This window comes from Enoplosus armatus, chromosome 21, assembly GCF_043641665.1.
Source record: "Enoplosus armatus isolate fEnoArm2 chromosome 21, fEnoArm2.hap1, whole genome shotgun sequence".
NCBI classification, from domain to species: Eukaryota; Metazoa; Chordata; class Actinopteri; order Centrarchiformes; family Enoplosidae; genus Enoplosus; species Enoplosus armatus.
Window position 1 is genome coordinate 18,123,976 of NC_092200.1, and position 15,797 is coordinate 18,139,772.

The 15,797-nt window shown below is 44.1% G+C and overlaps 3 protein-coding genes across 3 annotated transcripts in view; 1 reads left to right on the forward strand and 2 right to left on the reverse strand.

Annotated features, from left to right (window-relative positions):
- Positions 1–4,135, forward strand: part of arhgef4 (Rho guanine nucleotide exchange factor (GEF) 4) — a 41,262-nt gene extending 37,127 nt beyond the window's left edge. The window contains exons 10-14 of the mRNA XM_070928157.1: positions 184–313; positions 435–566; positions 1,073–1,316; positions 3,180–3,257; positions 3,978–4,135. Coding sequence (XP_070784258.1) covers positions 184–313; positions 435–566; positions 1,073–1,316; positions 3,180–3,257; positions 3,978–4,135 — 742 coding nt within the window. The remainder of the gene's footprint in view (positions 1–183; positions 314–434; positions 567–1,072; positions 1,317–3,179; positions 3,258–3,977) is intronic.
- The window catches only part of abcd3a (ATP-binding cassette, sub-family D (ALD), member 3a), a 201,023-nt gene extending 190,959 nt beyond the window's left edge, over positions 1–10,064 (reverse strand). Inside the window, exon 1 of the mRNA XM_070927890.1 lies at positions 9,974–10,064. The gene's annotated coding sequence lies outside the window, so the exon portion shown is untranslated. The remainder of the gene's footprint in view (positions 1–9,973) is intronic.
- Positions 7,983–14,751, reverse strand: LOC139304054 (CBY1-interacting BAR domain-containing protein 2-like). The gene is made up of 9 exons (XM_070927891.1): positions 14,582–14,751; positions 13,610–13,844; positions 13,434–13,502; positions 12,382–12,483; positions 9,675–9,680; positions 9,455–9,559; positions 9,245–9,358; positions 8,282–8,479; positions 7,983–8,183 (listed from the first exon to the last, which is right to left on the reverse strand). The coding sequence occupies exons 1-9, from the start codon at positions 14,599–14,601 to the stop codon at positions 7,983–7,985; spliced, it is 1,050 nt and encodes a 349-aa protein (XP_070783992.1). The 5' UTR covers positions 14,602–14,751.
- Between the last annotated feature and the right edge of the window lie 1,046 nt (positions 14,752–15,797).

The window sequence follows — 15,797 nt, forward strand, 5'->3', positions numbered from 1 at the left end:
TATATATATATATATGGTAAGTGGATGCAGGTGTGGATAATCAGGGGCTGGAGAAACACGAGGGCAGGAACTGAAACGGCAAAATAAAACAGGAAATGCAACAGACAACATATGTTACAATGTAGAATATCACCAGGTCCAGCTTTACACACCAGCTGCATGACGCGACTGTTTAATCTTTAGGGACTACAAAGACGTGGAGGCGGCCTTAAACGCCATGAAGAACGTGGCCAGGCTGATCAACGAGAGGAAGCGTCGCCTTGAGAACATCGACAAGATCGCCCAGTGGCAGAGCTCCATAGAGGACTGGGAGGTGTGGCAAGAAGCTCTGACATGGTCTCTCACTGTTCAATGCGACTGCAACAGGGCCGGGTAGCAAGTAACATCTCTGTGTGTGTGTGTGTGTGTGTGTGTGTGTGTCTGGATGCACGCAGGGCGAAGACGTCCTCAGCCGGAGCTCTGATCTCGTCTTTTCGGGGGAGTTGACCAAGCTGTCCCAGCCTCAGGCCAAGAGCCAACAGAGAATGTTTTTCCTCTTTGATCATCAGATGGTCTTCTGCAAAAAGGTGCCTCAGCAGTTGACGCTGTATTTACGAGAAAAAAAAACAAAAAAAACGTGGATATTCTCTGAGATTAAAGTCGCTTATTTACGTGGAAAGAAAAAAGTTTTTTTTCTCGTCAAGGATCCAAAGAAAATTCGTTTAACCCTTAAAATTTGACCCAGCCATGACTATGACTTCAAACTGTACATTTCAGAATACTTGTTTCATCAACATGAAAACACCACCCTGATAAAGGCAAGGTCGCAGAAAATGTTTGCTGAATAAAACATCTTGCCTTGTAGGACATCTCTTAGGAAATAATGAAGAATGTATCTTTTCTAATCAGTGATATGGAATGTACTAGAATGAACTGACATTATTCTTCTATTTGTTCACACCTGTGGCGTGAAGCACAACATTTATCAACCAGTCAGCCATGTTGGCTCCTGCTGGTTCTGCCGATTGCTTCGCTCTTGTGCTCTTCAGAAGGATTCTTGACTGGATTTGCCTGCATTCCCTCCTCATTGCAGGACCTCCTGCGCCGGGACATGCTCTACTACAAGGGTCGGATGGACATGGACCACATGGAGGTGATAGACGTGGAGGACGGCAAAGAGAAGGACTTCAACATCAGCGTGAAGAACGCCCTGAAGCTGCGGTCGCTGGCCGGCGACGAGATCCACCTCCTGAGCGCCAAGAAGCCCGAGCAGAAGCAGCGCTGGCTCCGAGCCTTCGCTGACGAGAGGATTCAGGTCCAGCACGACCGCGAGACAGGTACGGCGAAAGATTTCTGGAATCAAGATTTCGGGTTAGCTCTCCGTAACTTCTCAGCCACGCTTCCCTCTCTGCAGACCACAGAGCCGCTCCCATTAGCTATCATCATGTGATCTCCATCCTCCTTTCTTCTCCCTCAACTGCATCTGCATTAATACTTTAATACCCTCACTTGGCGGCGTGTCAGGAAATGTGGGACTGCCGGCAGTAAATGGTAAACCTATGAGGCTGATCCAAAGAATAGACAAGCAGAATGCCAGTGATTGCACCTGATCTCCCTCCGTCGCGCACAGCCAGGCGTCTTGTTCCTGAGCCATTTGGTCTGTATTATTTGGCTGCCTCGCTGTGACGTTTTGAGTTGTGAGGAATTAGTGTTTCTCGTAGTGTTTCGGAATGATGTAAATGGGCGTAGGGTTATAGTGAGAGGATGGACAATCTGTTGGATTCGCCTTTTGTAAAGATCTGTGGTTGAGTTCAGAGTGGCGAAACACATTGAAGGATCCAGGCCAGATTCAGGGGTCACTAGGACAGGAACTGAGCCTTCCTTCACTGATGAGTTGACCGTTGTCTCTTTTCCAGATTTCCACAACACTCATTACACAGAAAATAGTCATTTCCAAGTAAATATTAATTAATTCTTGATTCATTATGGACAAACTGCTTGACAAACTGACTTGTGCAGAAAACTGAAAATTTAGGTTATGCTCATGGAAGATTTTCAGTGCCTACATAAAAACAAATCCAACTAAAGAAATAAAGGGAAATACAGTACACATTGTCATACTGTATGTATTACCCTTTTATGTATGCATTTACTGTGTCATCATTGAATTGGACCTTATCATTGCTGACACAAGCCAATGGCAGTCATGACATGTTTCCTGTGGGCCAGCCAGCTGGGGGGGGGGGGGGGGGGGGGGGATTCTTAAAACTGCACTAATCATGCGCTCAATAGTTTCCACCCCCAAGCCCACTGGAAACAGTTTTAATGTGAAAGACTTGCGTGTCTGTCATGACTGCCGTCGGCGGCAATAAGCCCCTCTTATAGGACATTTTTCTGTTGTTGTTTCTGTTTTATTTCTGCATCGCCATCTCAAAAGATTATGCACCTCATCATGAAAACTAACAGCCGTGCTTTGCATTTATTATTGACGTGTCAATGCTGCTCTCTGCTGGGCAACGCTGAAATGCAATACACCTCCTCACTTTGGAAAGTCCACATCGAAACGAAAAACCCATTCAGGCGTGAAAGTAAATGTGTTTCAATTAATTCAGACGCAGTAAATATATGCCTAAAAAGCAAATACATACTACAGTGTGTATTGTATTTCACTTTAGTTCTGTCTTCGGTTTGTTTTTATTTGGGCATTTTAAGCCTTCCATACCCTTTAGCATTTAATCAGAATGAATGCAGAACTACGGAATTCTCAATGACATCACAGTGACTCGGAAGCCCAACTAACAACTGATGACAATAATCTATAATTATACACATATATAAACAATATCAGATTTGTTTTGTAACAATAAATATACAGGGGAGCCGTGAGCTGTTGGACCTGCTGCCTGCTGGTCCTGGTTGACTGTATGATTTGTGATTATGATTTGACTTTGATGCATCGTATTATGTCACTCCATCTGTTCACAAGCCATAAATAAAAACACGGACCCTTTAACCCTAAGTTTTCACTTGATTTGTCTAGTTTCCAGATTCAGTCACGTACAAACCCATATGAGATTTTGAACGTGCTGATTTGGGATGCTTTCTGTCGTACGGCTCATTCCGTTTTTTTCATTGTCTTTTCCAATTTTGAAAGAAAGAATAACTCCACAGTGACGCTGTTTCTTTTTTTCTCTTCTCAGGCTTCTCTCTCACAGAGGTGCAGAAGAAACAGGCCATGCTGAATGCCTGCAAAAGCCATCCAGCTGGGAAACCCAAAGGTATGAACTCAGAGAGAGGCAAATCATTGGACTTGAGCGGTTGCACATTAGGCAGCTGAGTCCCAGTGTAGTAGTTTGTATCGATAGAAGGAATAGATTACCCCTGAGATCATCTAAAGTCTCAGTGTAATATCAGTGTTAGGATTCCTTCCCTTCTCCCTGCGTTTGTACGTATGGGCCCCCTCACTGTGTATAATACATAAGCACTGATCTATAATGCATACAGCACTTTCCCTTGAAACCGCATGTCACCAGGACCTGCATTCTTCAAGCACCTCCATCCCGCCTAGCAATCACAGTAAAGGTTTGACTTGCACTAAAAATACCCCCCCCCCCCACACACACACACACACACACTCTTTCAACAAGATCTCCTTTAAAAATGAATGCCAGCTTTCCAATCGCTGTTCGAGCTTTTCACATTAAAAGCATTTCAGTAGCTCAAAATAACCATCTCGCCTTTTCCTAGCCGGTGTTTTTTTTTTATTTTTTATGTGAAACATCTTCAGGAAGTGTTGAGTTTCATTGACGGCAAATAAAGAAATGGCAAAGTAGAAGCAAAAGGATCGGCCGTTATTTGAATACCCACTTTTTTTTTTTTTTTTTTTAGAATTTATGATAATGTAATGAATGTATACTTCCTGTCAGCTTTTCTCATTTGGACTATGAATATGAGCACTGATGTTTTCTGTTCGATTTCCTCCTCCTCCTCCTCCTCAGCGGTGACCAGACCCTACTACGACTTTCTCCTGCGACAGAAACACCCCTCGCTGCCCACCGCTTTGCCCCAGCAGCAGGTCTTCATGCTGGCCGAGCCCAAGCGCAAAGCCTCCACCTTCTGGCACAACATCGGCCGGCTGACGCCCTTCAAGAAGTAGAGGGGAGAAGGAAAAGCAACGCTGTGGGGAGAAGGAACAGAGGAGGAGAAAGAGAAAGAGCTCCCTGCTCGTGCCTGAATAGACCCTTTTTAATCCTTCCTCTCTTTTCCTTTCCCACTCGTAACATTGCCCTTATTGACACACTGATTTATTGTATAGATGAGGATGATTATGATGAGGAGGAGATGATTTTTTTGAAAGCACTTTATAGGTTGGTTAACAATCAGACTTGAGAATGGTCTCCCGGAGACACTGAGTCAAACAGGGAGCGTGGACTCTTACTTACCTTACTACTTCTTACACCTTCGATTGGTACTAATACTACTACCGTACTGCTGCGAGTGAGCGCGGGACTCTCTGACTGTGCTGCCTCCGTGAAGACGTTGGCTGCCAACGAAATCACGTCGTTTCTTTCCTCTGTTCTGTTGTTTTATGATTTTACAGATTTTGCCAAGCGTTCACAGTGCCAGATGATTTTTTTTTTTTTTTTTTTTTTTATATATTTGTTTGTTCTGTGTCTGCTTATGAAAAAAAAAAAAAAAAGGGAAAAATTGGAGGAAACGTTTCCTGTGCTTTTCTCTGTGCAAAATGTAGAATTCCAAGATCATTTCAGCTGGGGTTTTTATTTTTGTTCGTTTTTTTAGTTTGTTTTGTGATCTCCATCCGCCGGGATTTGGTTCTGTACGTCTCTGGCGCATTTTGTGGTATTGCGCAAAAAACACTTGATAAAGGTCATCAAACGCAGCCCGAGGACCATTCAGTTCATCGCAGATTAGGAGCTTTTTCTTCGAAAACAAACAGCAGCAACCCACACACACACACACACACACACACACACACACACTCCGACAACACAACACACATTCCTCGAGTCAGATCCTCGACTCCTCCTCACACCTACCATGTCTATGAAAGTAAACAACCTCTTCTCTTTTTTTTCCCTTTCTTTCTTTCTTTCTTTTGTTTTTTGTTTTTTTTTTTGAAGTGCCATTTGAAGTGTGTCATGGGTGACCTACAATGACATGCATGGATGTGATGAAAAAATACTGTGAAGAATATTTTTTTATCTCTGAAGAACCCTGCTATATTTAACCAGATTCAGGAACTGAGGTTTCATTATGCTACTAGGCTGACAGCATCTCACACACACACACACACACACACACACACACACACACACACACACACAGACTGACGTTCCTTTATCTACCTGTACTTCTGATATCCAGTATTCCCGCTCTGTGGTCTGGTCTGGTCCCCAGTATAATCTCATTTCAGATCAATGCAACCCAGTGATATAGCTCTGTAAGTGCATTCAGTGAAATGTACTCCTTTCACCTTTTTGTTCAAATGTGTTGGCTTCTGACGATATGGAATATTAAACATTCCTACGCTGACAAATGTGGCCGTCAGTCGGAGTGATTCTTTTTTTTCTGTGCTTGTTTAAATTGTGCCATGCAAAACCTAGGCAGCCATTCTACATTCTATGACAATGTTTTTTTTTTTGGGGGGGGGGGGGGTTATGTCCGATACCGACAATATCTGCACATGGCAAAAGGTTGCGGTAACGTTATGTCCATAGGACCTCACAACCAGGGCCGGGTATCAAACTTCCATCATTTTTGCCGGAAAAGTATCGGAAATCAGAAAGATCTTTGATCTGATACTTTCTGGTTTAAATGATCATTTTGCTCACTGTTAGACTTGAGGTACGTGTTGATAAGCACGTGGATAACGTCCATCTCGCCTCTGTTAGGGCCACGTTATTTCGAAACATTAGGGGGAAAACTGTGAGTTATGGAAACCACATCTCTATATACAAAACTGCAACTGTGTCTTTGCTGTAAAATACACGGTGTCAACAAAGTGAGGCTCTTGTGGTTCCAATAAGCCCAATTTCATTCGGTCAGAACAATCTTTTGGTAAAAGTTCGAGCCTATTTATCTCCTCTCCGCGTAAGCTAGCGCGGCATACAAATGCGTTGTGACCTCTGCTATCGGCGTACCTCTACCTTCACTCTGTGCTGTTAAAACTCGGCCCCCGTCAATGAAAGACACTGTTGGGACGAGACTTAGAGGTGTGACGTCATTTCCATTATGTCCAGCAAAACTATGTTGATATGGAGGATAGCTTGCTCTAACCGAAGCAGTCATGGGGCTAGAACATTGCTGGAACGTTTGGGGACAGCTGGCAAAATAAAGTCACTGCATATCACACATATCGCGGAGGTCTCGTAGCTTCAGTTCCCGGCAAGGTAAGCGAGTAGCTGTGTGGCTGCTCTAACCTGCTAACATGGACGCCAAAGTAAAAAGCTTCAACATGCATGAAAGGGTTATAAATGACCTCACACACGTTGTTTCTCTACTACAATTGGGGTTCAATAGACCTTTTTCACAGCAGGCATTCTGGCGTGACACAGTAGGAAAAGCACAGGTGTAATTGATGACATCAGAAGCGGCTGCATTCCATTTAGTTCAGCGAGTTCCGGGGTCCTGGTTTTGAGCACGCTGGCTCACTGGCTTTGCGCCTTTTCCTGCTCTGACAAGTTCGAACGCCTGCTGTGGAAAAGGCCCATTTATGATGACTGGCTGCCAGGCACCTCGTTAACTATTCACACGGTCTTCTCCAGCTAGAATGAAGAAGAAGAAGAAGAAATAGAAAAGAAGTAATGACAACGGGAGGACGACGACAGGAGAAACAAGCTGTCTGTGCTCGCGTTGTGGAGCAGACCGGAGATCTTCAAAACACACAGGAGAAGTGGGCCGGCGGGACGAGGCTCGACAGCGCGCCGGATTTGATTTCTTTCGCAACATAGGGACGCAGGCGACACGTGCGCTTTTCCCTGCTAATGAGCCAGCAATGGACAACGGACACAGCGACGCAACACACGTTTCTCACAAGTACATCGGGATGATGTGACCTCTTTTGTCGTGTTTGTTTTTCTACTACATCAAGTTGAAGATATGCATGTGCAGGTGGCATCAGTTTCCCGGTTTCACTCGGAATAACTTAAGTATTAAGGCTCATCAATCCACATTTCGGCACAGTTTGCCTTCTTTATAATAAAGGCCAGCAATAATTTGACTGACATATATATATATATATACTGTATATATACACACATTTGTGCCGAGGACAGGTGGTTCAAGGTTGGGGCTCACAAGGAAACACCAGCCCAGATCGGACGACTCTGCAACAATTCATGTCCAAGGTGTGGAGGTCTGGAGACTGGAGTCGTGGCCTATCGCAGTCCTACAATAGTAACCACCATCTTTCCCTAACCCTTAACCAAATCGAACCAAAGCCAAAATTTTAAGAATCACCAGAAAAAAAAAGTAAGCATTTAGGTATTGCATGTATTTAGAAAGAAGCTCGACGAGAAAGTCAAACAAGATCACACACACATTCATATGCAAACGTATTGGAAATGGAACTGGAGCAGTGTACACAGGAAATCACGATGTTGAGGCCCTTCTTGGCGGAAACATTGATTTCTGTAACGTCAAAGGGAAACATTGCATCTGCGTTATGTGTCACTGTTTCTCCCCCCTTTTCTTTGACGTCTACTTGCGAGCCGGCAGCTCATTATGAAAGGTGTGTGTGTGTGTGTGTGTGGGGGGGGGGGGGGGGGGTTGTTTTTTTCACATCACAAATCTTGTCATTTAAAAGAAAAATGAAACACTATTAATCAGATTAAGTTGTTCCATCTATGTTTATTTTCGGGAACCTTTTTTTTTCTGCCGAGCTCACTCCTCCGCTCACCACTCCAGCCGTGATTATGAGCAAACAAAGGAACTATTAATATATTAGTGCGTTCAGAGTGACATTATTAATATACTTAATATGCTTACTTTTGCCATCTTGACATCTTGGCATATTGAGCAGCATAAGATAGCCTGCTGGTGTTCTGACCCTCCTCTATCTCTGATTCATACATCTCATCTTCTTCTTCCTCTTCTTCTTCTTCTTCTTCATCCTCTTCTTCCCCCTCCAGCTCTTCCTCCTCCTCCTCCTCCACGCCTCTCTGACGTTGCAGGGTGTTGCGAGACTGCAAATGAAAGCAAGGTGGTGAGAACTCTCAGCTTTGCCTGGAGGATGGCAGTTCAAAAACTCCCATCCTGTCACCATGGTAACAGTAGGGCTCACCCTCCTGGCCGTGTCTGGGTACTGCTGTCTGTGGTTTTGGCCCGCGGTAGAGGCCAGCGTCGACCTGGGGCTTCGGCCTCTCGGGGAGGCCAGAGGAGCACTGGTGTAGCAGCTCGCGAGGGGCGAAGAGTAGCCGCTCAGAGGGGTGTCCAGGCGCCCGGCCAGAGAGTCGGACATCTTGAACCGTCCGTTGAACAGCTACGGAGCAAGGGAGACGGTGTCATAACAAACTCCAAAAAAAAAAAAAAAAACAGGACAAAGGCAGAGTTTCAAGCTTTTAGTTTGACTTTAAAACCATCGTCATCACCTGAGGATGATGGTAAGAGGATCTCCTGGAGACCTTATTATTATGGAACTATTTATTGGTGAACTTCTGTGCGGGGCTAACAGTGAAAAGAGCTCCTGGTCTTGAAATCTCCTTTCTGTGACAACAAGTCATTGCAACCCACTGTCATTCACCAAGAAATAGTTCCTCTTTTAAAACCGCGTTAATACATTCTTCGAATAGAAGGGGGGGGGGGGTATTGCAGGTCAGAAAGAGTGTCCGAATAGTTGTACAACAAGGCGCTAGCTACTTATAAGGCCAGCCAGAACACATACATTCAATGCGTTTTGATTTTAGTAGTTCAATCTAGCATGCCTTTTTGAAAAAACAAACGCTTTGCTTTTGTGGGGAACACAAATGGCCTTTAGGGGGCAGCAGAACGCGCTGCGAGCACACCATCTGACCGTCATCGCCTTTGCAAGTTGACACGCCGAATGTGGCGGCAAACAGTCGCCTACCGACACAATCCAGTAGACACAGAGCAGCATTACCATTCACTTGGAGCCGTGTCTCCCCCAGCTCCTCCTGAGAAGAGAATACCTGGCTCTTTAGCTGCTAAGCGCTCCACTACGTTCACGGTGCTGAGCGGGTCGTGCACAGCTACATCAGTAATCACACACTTTCGTCTCACGTGTTACCTCCAGATCCTTTTGAGTGTCCATTGCCTCCAGGTTGTGGTATGTGTGTGAGTAGACCTCCAGCACCTTAGCATGGAAGAGCATCTCCACTGTGACGAAGTCTGTGAATATCCTCTGACCAACAAAAAACACAACAACGATCATTTACCTGCTGTAGGATGCATGTTTACAGTGTGTGTGTGTGTGTGTGTGTGTGTGTGTGAGACTGACTTTGATGTCCTCCAGCTTCTGCCTCTGGAAGTCTGTGATGGTCTCCTCCAGTTGTCTCAGACTGCGCTGGGCGTTGTTGGAGGCCTTCTGTGCATTTACTTCCGCCTGGCGACACACGGCACAAGCACACCGAGCTTTACGTCACAAGTCCGCATGAGCTGCCTGAGGGCTCGGTGATGTGATGGTGTTCATGAGATACTCGTAAAGCGGTTTACATTACCTGAGACTGAGAGGTCTTGTCAAGAACATATTCTTAAGTGTGACTGTAAGTTGAAAACACGTTTAATATTCGATGGCTACATGTGAAAGTCGGATAACATACACTGCAAACAAACTGATATCCATATCTCAATGTATGTCTCTCACCAATATCCATGACGTAAAAGCCACATATATAGAAAAGTCATACTGTACACGTACTGTATACCACAAATGTTTCAAATGATAGCAAAATGGTATTTTTCATGTAATAAAGATAAATGCTAACATACACAGTGCTTAACAAATGTATTAGACCACCTGTCATAAAAATGAGAAAACACAAATATTTTAGAAATCTGTCAAAAACTTGTTTCAAACTAGAAATTGTGTTGTTATTTATTAGGCAAATAACAAACCAGAACAACTAAATAGTCCTTATTCACATATATTAACCAGAAATCTTAATATTCTGTACGACCTCCTTTGGCCCTGATGACAGCTTGCATTCTTTGCAACCACAAAACAAATGTTTCTGTTCAGGAATGCAAGTAAATAACTGTAACTTGGCATCTCAATCAAAAAATAATAATGTGCTTTACTATTTTTTTCTGCTTTTTTGTAAAACAATTTGAGAATTCATGGATGACAACAATAATTATATTTTAGCATTAAAGAGATCATCTTGATTAAAGAGCTCGGCTTGCACATACTGGTGGATTAACCATTACAGAAACATCAAATATTTTGGTCATCAGCAATACTGTTCATTTAGGGCAGCGGGGGCAAACACCTTACACTGGGTGGGGGTCTAATAAAGTTGTTAAGCACTGTGTATATATTTCAAATTATAGCAAAATGGTATTTTTCACATAATAAAGATAAATTCTAATATATATATGAGGTTAGAGCACTGTTCCTCATGTAAATAAGACCATCTGCCTGCTGGTGGATGTGAACCCAAATCAACAGCTAACCACGGCACCAACGCGCAGCTAAGGTAAGACCAAACATCCCAAAATATAGGATTGTCTTGAATGTGATGTGCGTGTATGTAAAAATGGCATGTTGATCAAATAAAGCTGATGTAATGATACGAGAGCATTATATTTTCAATTGTTTTGCAAAATCAACTGCAAAAGATTGCATTTGATGATTCAACATCCCTGTGGGCTACATAATGTAGTTGCAACTGATATTGCAGGGCCTCATATCGTGCCCCCTTTCCCCCTGGAATAACCTCCCTGCTGAGATCAGACAGCGTGAACTCTGTTGGGTCCTTTAAATCCAAACTTTAAACTCATCTTTCTGCCTTAACTTTCCTCTAGTTGCTCTTTTTTTAAAAATACCTTGTACTTGTTACCATTATCCTATCCGGCGGTTCGGTCTCAGTCTCAATGAATCTATTAAGCCCAGTGCTTATAGTCCATGTTTGCCCTGTCGACGAGGATGCTGAAAACGGTCTCTCCCTAGTTTCTCCTCGTCTTCCTCTTTTCACTCAGGCTTCATGCGACATCTATTGCATCTGTTCTTCCGCTTATCAGAATCGAGGGTCACAGTCTTCTCTTAAGGATGTGTCTTATAAACAGTGATTTTTCTTAAGGTAGCTGAAGATTTGTGGGCTGAATCTGAACCTCCTCCCCAATAGATATGGTCTGAAGGGGCCTTCATCATCACCCATTCCAACCTAAACAAGGGGCCGGTGCCCAGTGGATCTTGGGATACTCAGGACTGCAAAGGACACACCTGCTGCGTCCTCCAAATTAGGGGGAAAAGAGCCCCACGGTCTTTGGAATGACCAGTAGAGTTTCTAACTTCTGATTGGGTGGGCAGCCTACAGCCCGCCTCCAAAGTTGAACACTGCCCACCCCCTCTTCTCGTCCTGTTCAGGCAACACACACATACACACACACCGAGCTCTGAAGCCGACCCGTTCGCTGCAGTGTGTCTCTGAGCATGCCGAGGGGGAGGGGTGTTGCTATGACAACTATGAACTCTGATGGCTCAGATTGCACACACACACAAGGCAAAGCAAGTAGGGTTAAAACACCCTCAAACACATAACTCATGCTCTAAATGTTACTTTAACTTTAGTCAAGTTTTTCTTTATCAACGCTTATTCTGTCGAGCTTACTTCCATCACATTTAAGATTTGCAGACACTGCGGATGCTTTTCTCTCGGATCACCTTGCCCACAAACCTCAGCAATTAAATGAATGACTCGGATCTAAACCAATAGATACTTCCGTTTTTCCGTGTTGGCCAAAACAACAACACTAGCATTAAACCCTTAACATTTACCTCCCTGCTTTTATTTTCCTTTAACTGGCTTTACGTTTGGGGAAAAAAAAAATCATCTTACTTTTTTACTATTTACGAGTATAAATGTTCTGTTTCAGCTTGTTCCAGCTCTTCATTGAAGGTACATGATGTTTACACTAAGTGACGTATTCGAACCTGAGACCTGACCTTTACGGCGCCATCAAATGGAAATATTCAAGATGCCTTGTGCATCATTTTAGATACGTTCCTTTCAAATTCACAGTGAGATTGAGTGTCTTTAGAAAGTTTGGCCTCTCCGCTAGAATTGTAGATAAAGTTCTATGGATTTGAACAACGTTTGGCTGCACAGCATGAGTTTGTACGGACTGACCCGCTGGCGATTCACTGTAATAAGTTCAGTAAAATGGTGATGAAAAGAGTCAGATGTCCATATACGTGAAGGATACAATGCTCTGTCGATCGGCTGGGTTCCTCAGTCGGACCTTTTCCAGTTTCTGCAACTCCTTCAGCTCTCTGTTCAGATCAGCGCTGAACTTCTTCAGGTCTGCCTGAATAGTGGACACGCCGTCAGCTCACACGACACACAAAACAAAGGCCAGTCAAGTCTTTTTTTGATGTAGTGTGTAAATGTGTAACGCTGTCCTCAGGAGACGAGATGTGACTCGGGTTCACCTATACCTCTCCTGTAAGAATTGCCACCTTAGAAATGCTGGAAGGGTCACTGAAGCAAGCTACCTCGCCCAGATTAGGCAGACTGGGGGCCCTCTCCCGGAGCCAGCCCTGGTGGACGTAGGGAGCGGTTGAGTTGCCAGTCCAGCGGCAGGCAAAGGCAGGGACATTGGTGTGCTGACCCCAGGCCACTACACTATATTTATCTGACAAGGACCTACATGAATTATGAGTGCTGTCTGTCAAACCACTGTTTGCATCCTGTCGCCGACCAACAGTGGATTCTTTTAAACACGGTAAACCAGCTCCTGTTCCTAAACCTGACCCAACCTTTTGGAACGGAGAGAGTACTGGTGTGTTACATTAGAGGTGAACTGGACTTTTAAAGTTAGTCAGCCCTAAATGTGTTGCATTAGCCAGGCGTAACCTACAAGAGTTTCTGACGGCTCACGAAACATGTTTTTGGAGAAACTGAAAGGTCTTCCGACATCTTTCACCGCAGAAACAGGCCCGAGGACTAAATAAAGCTGCCAAGAATTCTCTGTCAGATGATGACGAGCTCAAAAGACAAAGAGAAACAAATTTAGAGCTGCACAAGTGTGGGATTGACGTTCTGCTGAAGTATTTCCTAAGAAAGGCTTGAAGGACAAGGTCCCAGACCAAACTCGGGTAGTATCTCAGAGAAACGTTCCTATCAGGACGAGTCTAAAAATATCAGGTGTTGGAAAAGGGGGAGTCGTCTTATATTCAGGCCATTGTGGTAATCAGACGATATTAGCATCTTGCAGATATATCAGTGTCAGAAGCACACATACGTATCCAAACTCACTCTTTTGTTTTTGACTATGTTTCCATAGGCTTTTAGAGGAGCAACCACTCTCGCCTCCAGTCTTTCTACCTGCAACAATAAAGCGTTCATCGTGACAACAAGCGCATGACAGTTCAAAAGTTCAGTGCAGAAAATAGATAGCACATTGAGGCGTGGATAACCACAGTGGCCCTGACCTGAGCCTGCCTGTAGTCCTGCACCATGGCCAGGTCTTCAGCCAGGTTTTTCAGGCCGATCTGGAGCTCCGGGTCCTCTGTGCTGGAGAAGTCAAAGAGCTGAGCCACCAGCAGGTCTGCCTTGTCTCTGAGCTTGCCTGTTTTCCTGGTGTAGGAGGCCAGCAGGGAGCAGATCTCACCCAGGTACTTCTCAGCATGTTTCACCGTCTGCTCCATGCCCTTCACCTGGACATCTCTGCGAGGGCGAAATCGAGAGGGAACAGTGGATACAGGATGTGTTTTAGTATAACATATTGGGAGCGTTATCCCCAGCTTGGTGGAAAAAGCATTACGATCTTTTACTACATATATAAATAAGCCACTTCAAGCGAGTCAAGTAAAAGTACAAAGTATTATTAGCTAAATGTACTTGAAGTATGGAAAGTAACAATACTCGTTCTGCAGAAAATGGTCCCTGTGACTGAAACATTATTATATATTTACTCATCAGATTGTTAATACTGATGCATCAATGCTTAAGCAGCATTTTACTGCCGTAGCAGGAAATTACATCCGGTAGTCCCCAACCTGGGGGTCCGGCCCCTCCAAAGGGTCATCAGAAAGATCTGAGGGGTTCTGATACACAAATTATTATTTTTCTGTTGGTTTTTTTGGTCTCAAACATTAATTTAAATTAAACCACTTGAGGTCATGAATCAAAAAGGTTATCATACATTTATTTATGTATAATCCGTAAAGTGACTACAAATGTCAGGTAAATGTAGTGAAGTAAAAAGTATATTTGCCTCTGAATTGTAGTGGAGTACAAATATAAAATGAAAACACTCCAGTAAAGTTAAGTACCTTGTAATTGTACTCCATGTACTGAATGTAGAGACATGTAATATGCAGAGGAGCTGCTGAAACTACCTCAGTGCTGTTTTTTTTGTCTCTCTCTCGATACTGTGAATCATAAAAGCACTGGACTCGTACCTGGAGAAGAGGCTGTTCATGTTGTCCTCCCCCGCAGCTCCTCAGCTCTGCTGTTTGCCTCGCCTCGTTCTCACCTGCCCCAGGTAACGGAACACCGTTTCCATGCCAGCCACCAACAACAGATGGGTGTGTAACAGCGGGGGGAGGGGAGGTGCAAGTGATGCTCTTTGCCACACGAGGGTAGCAGAGTATCATTATGGCCATTCACCGGACCTTAGAACTAATGATTAGTCTTTCTGTCTCACCCTGTGCAGGATGATGTAAGGAGTGCTGCTCATTACAAAAAGGGAAACTGTCAGCATGCTTCTTTAGAGTCCAAAGGCAGTATAACTACCGCTTAAGGAACACCAATGCCTCTATATGACCTACACAAGCAAATGAGACCATCAGCGAGAAGATTGGCTATTTCTATGTGTGTCAAAAAATAGCTCGTTGGAAGTACATTCATTCCAAATTTCTCACATGTGGATGAAGACTACTTGGAGTATCAACAACTGCTGATAGATATTATGGCATTCAGTCTAATCAAAGCCACAAAAAAAGAAAAAAAAAGTAACAATTACACGAACTGTAAATTGAGCTCAGACATAATTTAAAAAGTGTGGCCCTTAATAAAAAAAAAAAAAGTTTAAATCTATATCTTCTTGCTATTTCCAGAGTTAATCTATGGCCCATCTTGACCAAATCGGTCAATGGGGTGGACTTCAGTTTGTGTCCAACCAGCAACCAAATAAATGTTTGCAGGGGCAACAACGCAGCCTGCAAGCATTTCAGCGCCGACGCTTCAACCAAAAACTCGACGCTGTCTTTGTGGACGAAGACATGAAAGCAAGAGGGGTCGGTGGATGAGGGTGGGCCCACAGGAGAGTTCCAGAGATACTGCTCATGAAAGCAATCCAGGGTGGTGATATCTTTGAGGGCCGTGAAAAGGACAGCAGACTGGCACTGAGCACGGAAAGGTTAGTCTGTCTTCGTGACTTGGGAAGTCAGGTTTTCTGCAGATTTTTAGTGGATGTGGATTTAAGTTTGATCTGCGTGGAGGTGACACTCCTGCCACACATGTCTTTTTGATAAGTAGTTGAACTCGTTAGCCGTGGGTGGGTTCACTAACTGTAGTTGTTTGCTGTGTCTCTTCCACGGAGTTTCTTTCTCAGACAGGCTACACCGACAGATTTGTGGGCCGCTAGTCTCGCATAGTCAGACCTGTCTTCAAAGT

Bases quoted from the DNA above. Each gene is read 5' to 3' on its own strand.
- LOC139304054 (XM_070927891.1), bottom strand. From the start codon at position 14,601: ATGAACAGCCTCTTCTCCAG. The intron at 12,484-13,433 runs GTGAGTTTGGAT...TCCACTATTCAG, and splicing joins ACATAGTCAAAAACAAAAGA to GCAGACCTGAAGAAGTTCAG. The intron at 9,359-9,454 runs GTCAGTCTCACA...TTTGTTGGTCAG, and splicing joins AGAAGCTGGAGGACATCAAA to AGGATATTCACAGACTTCGT.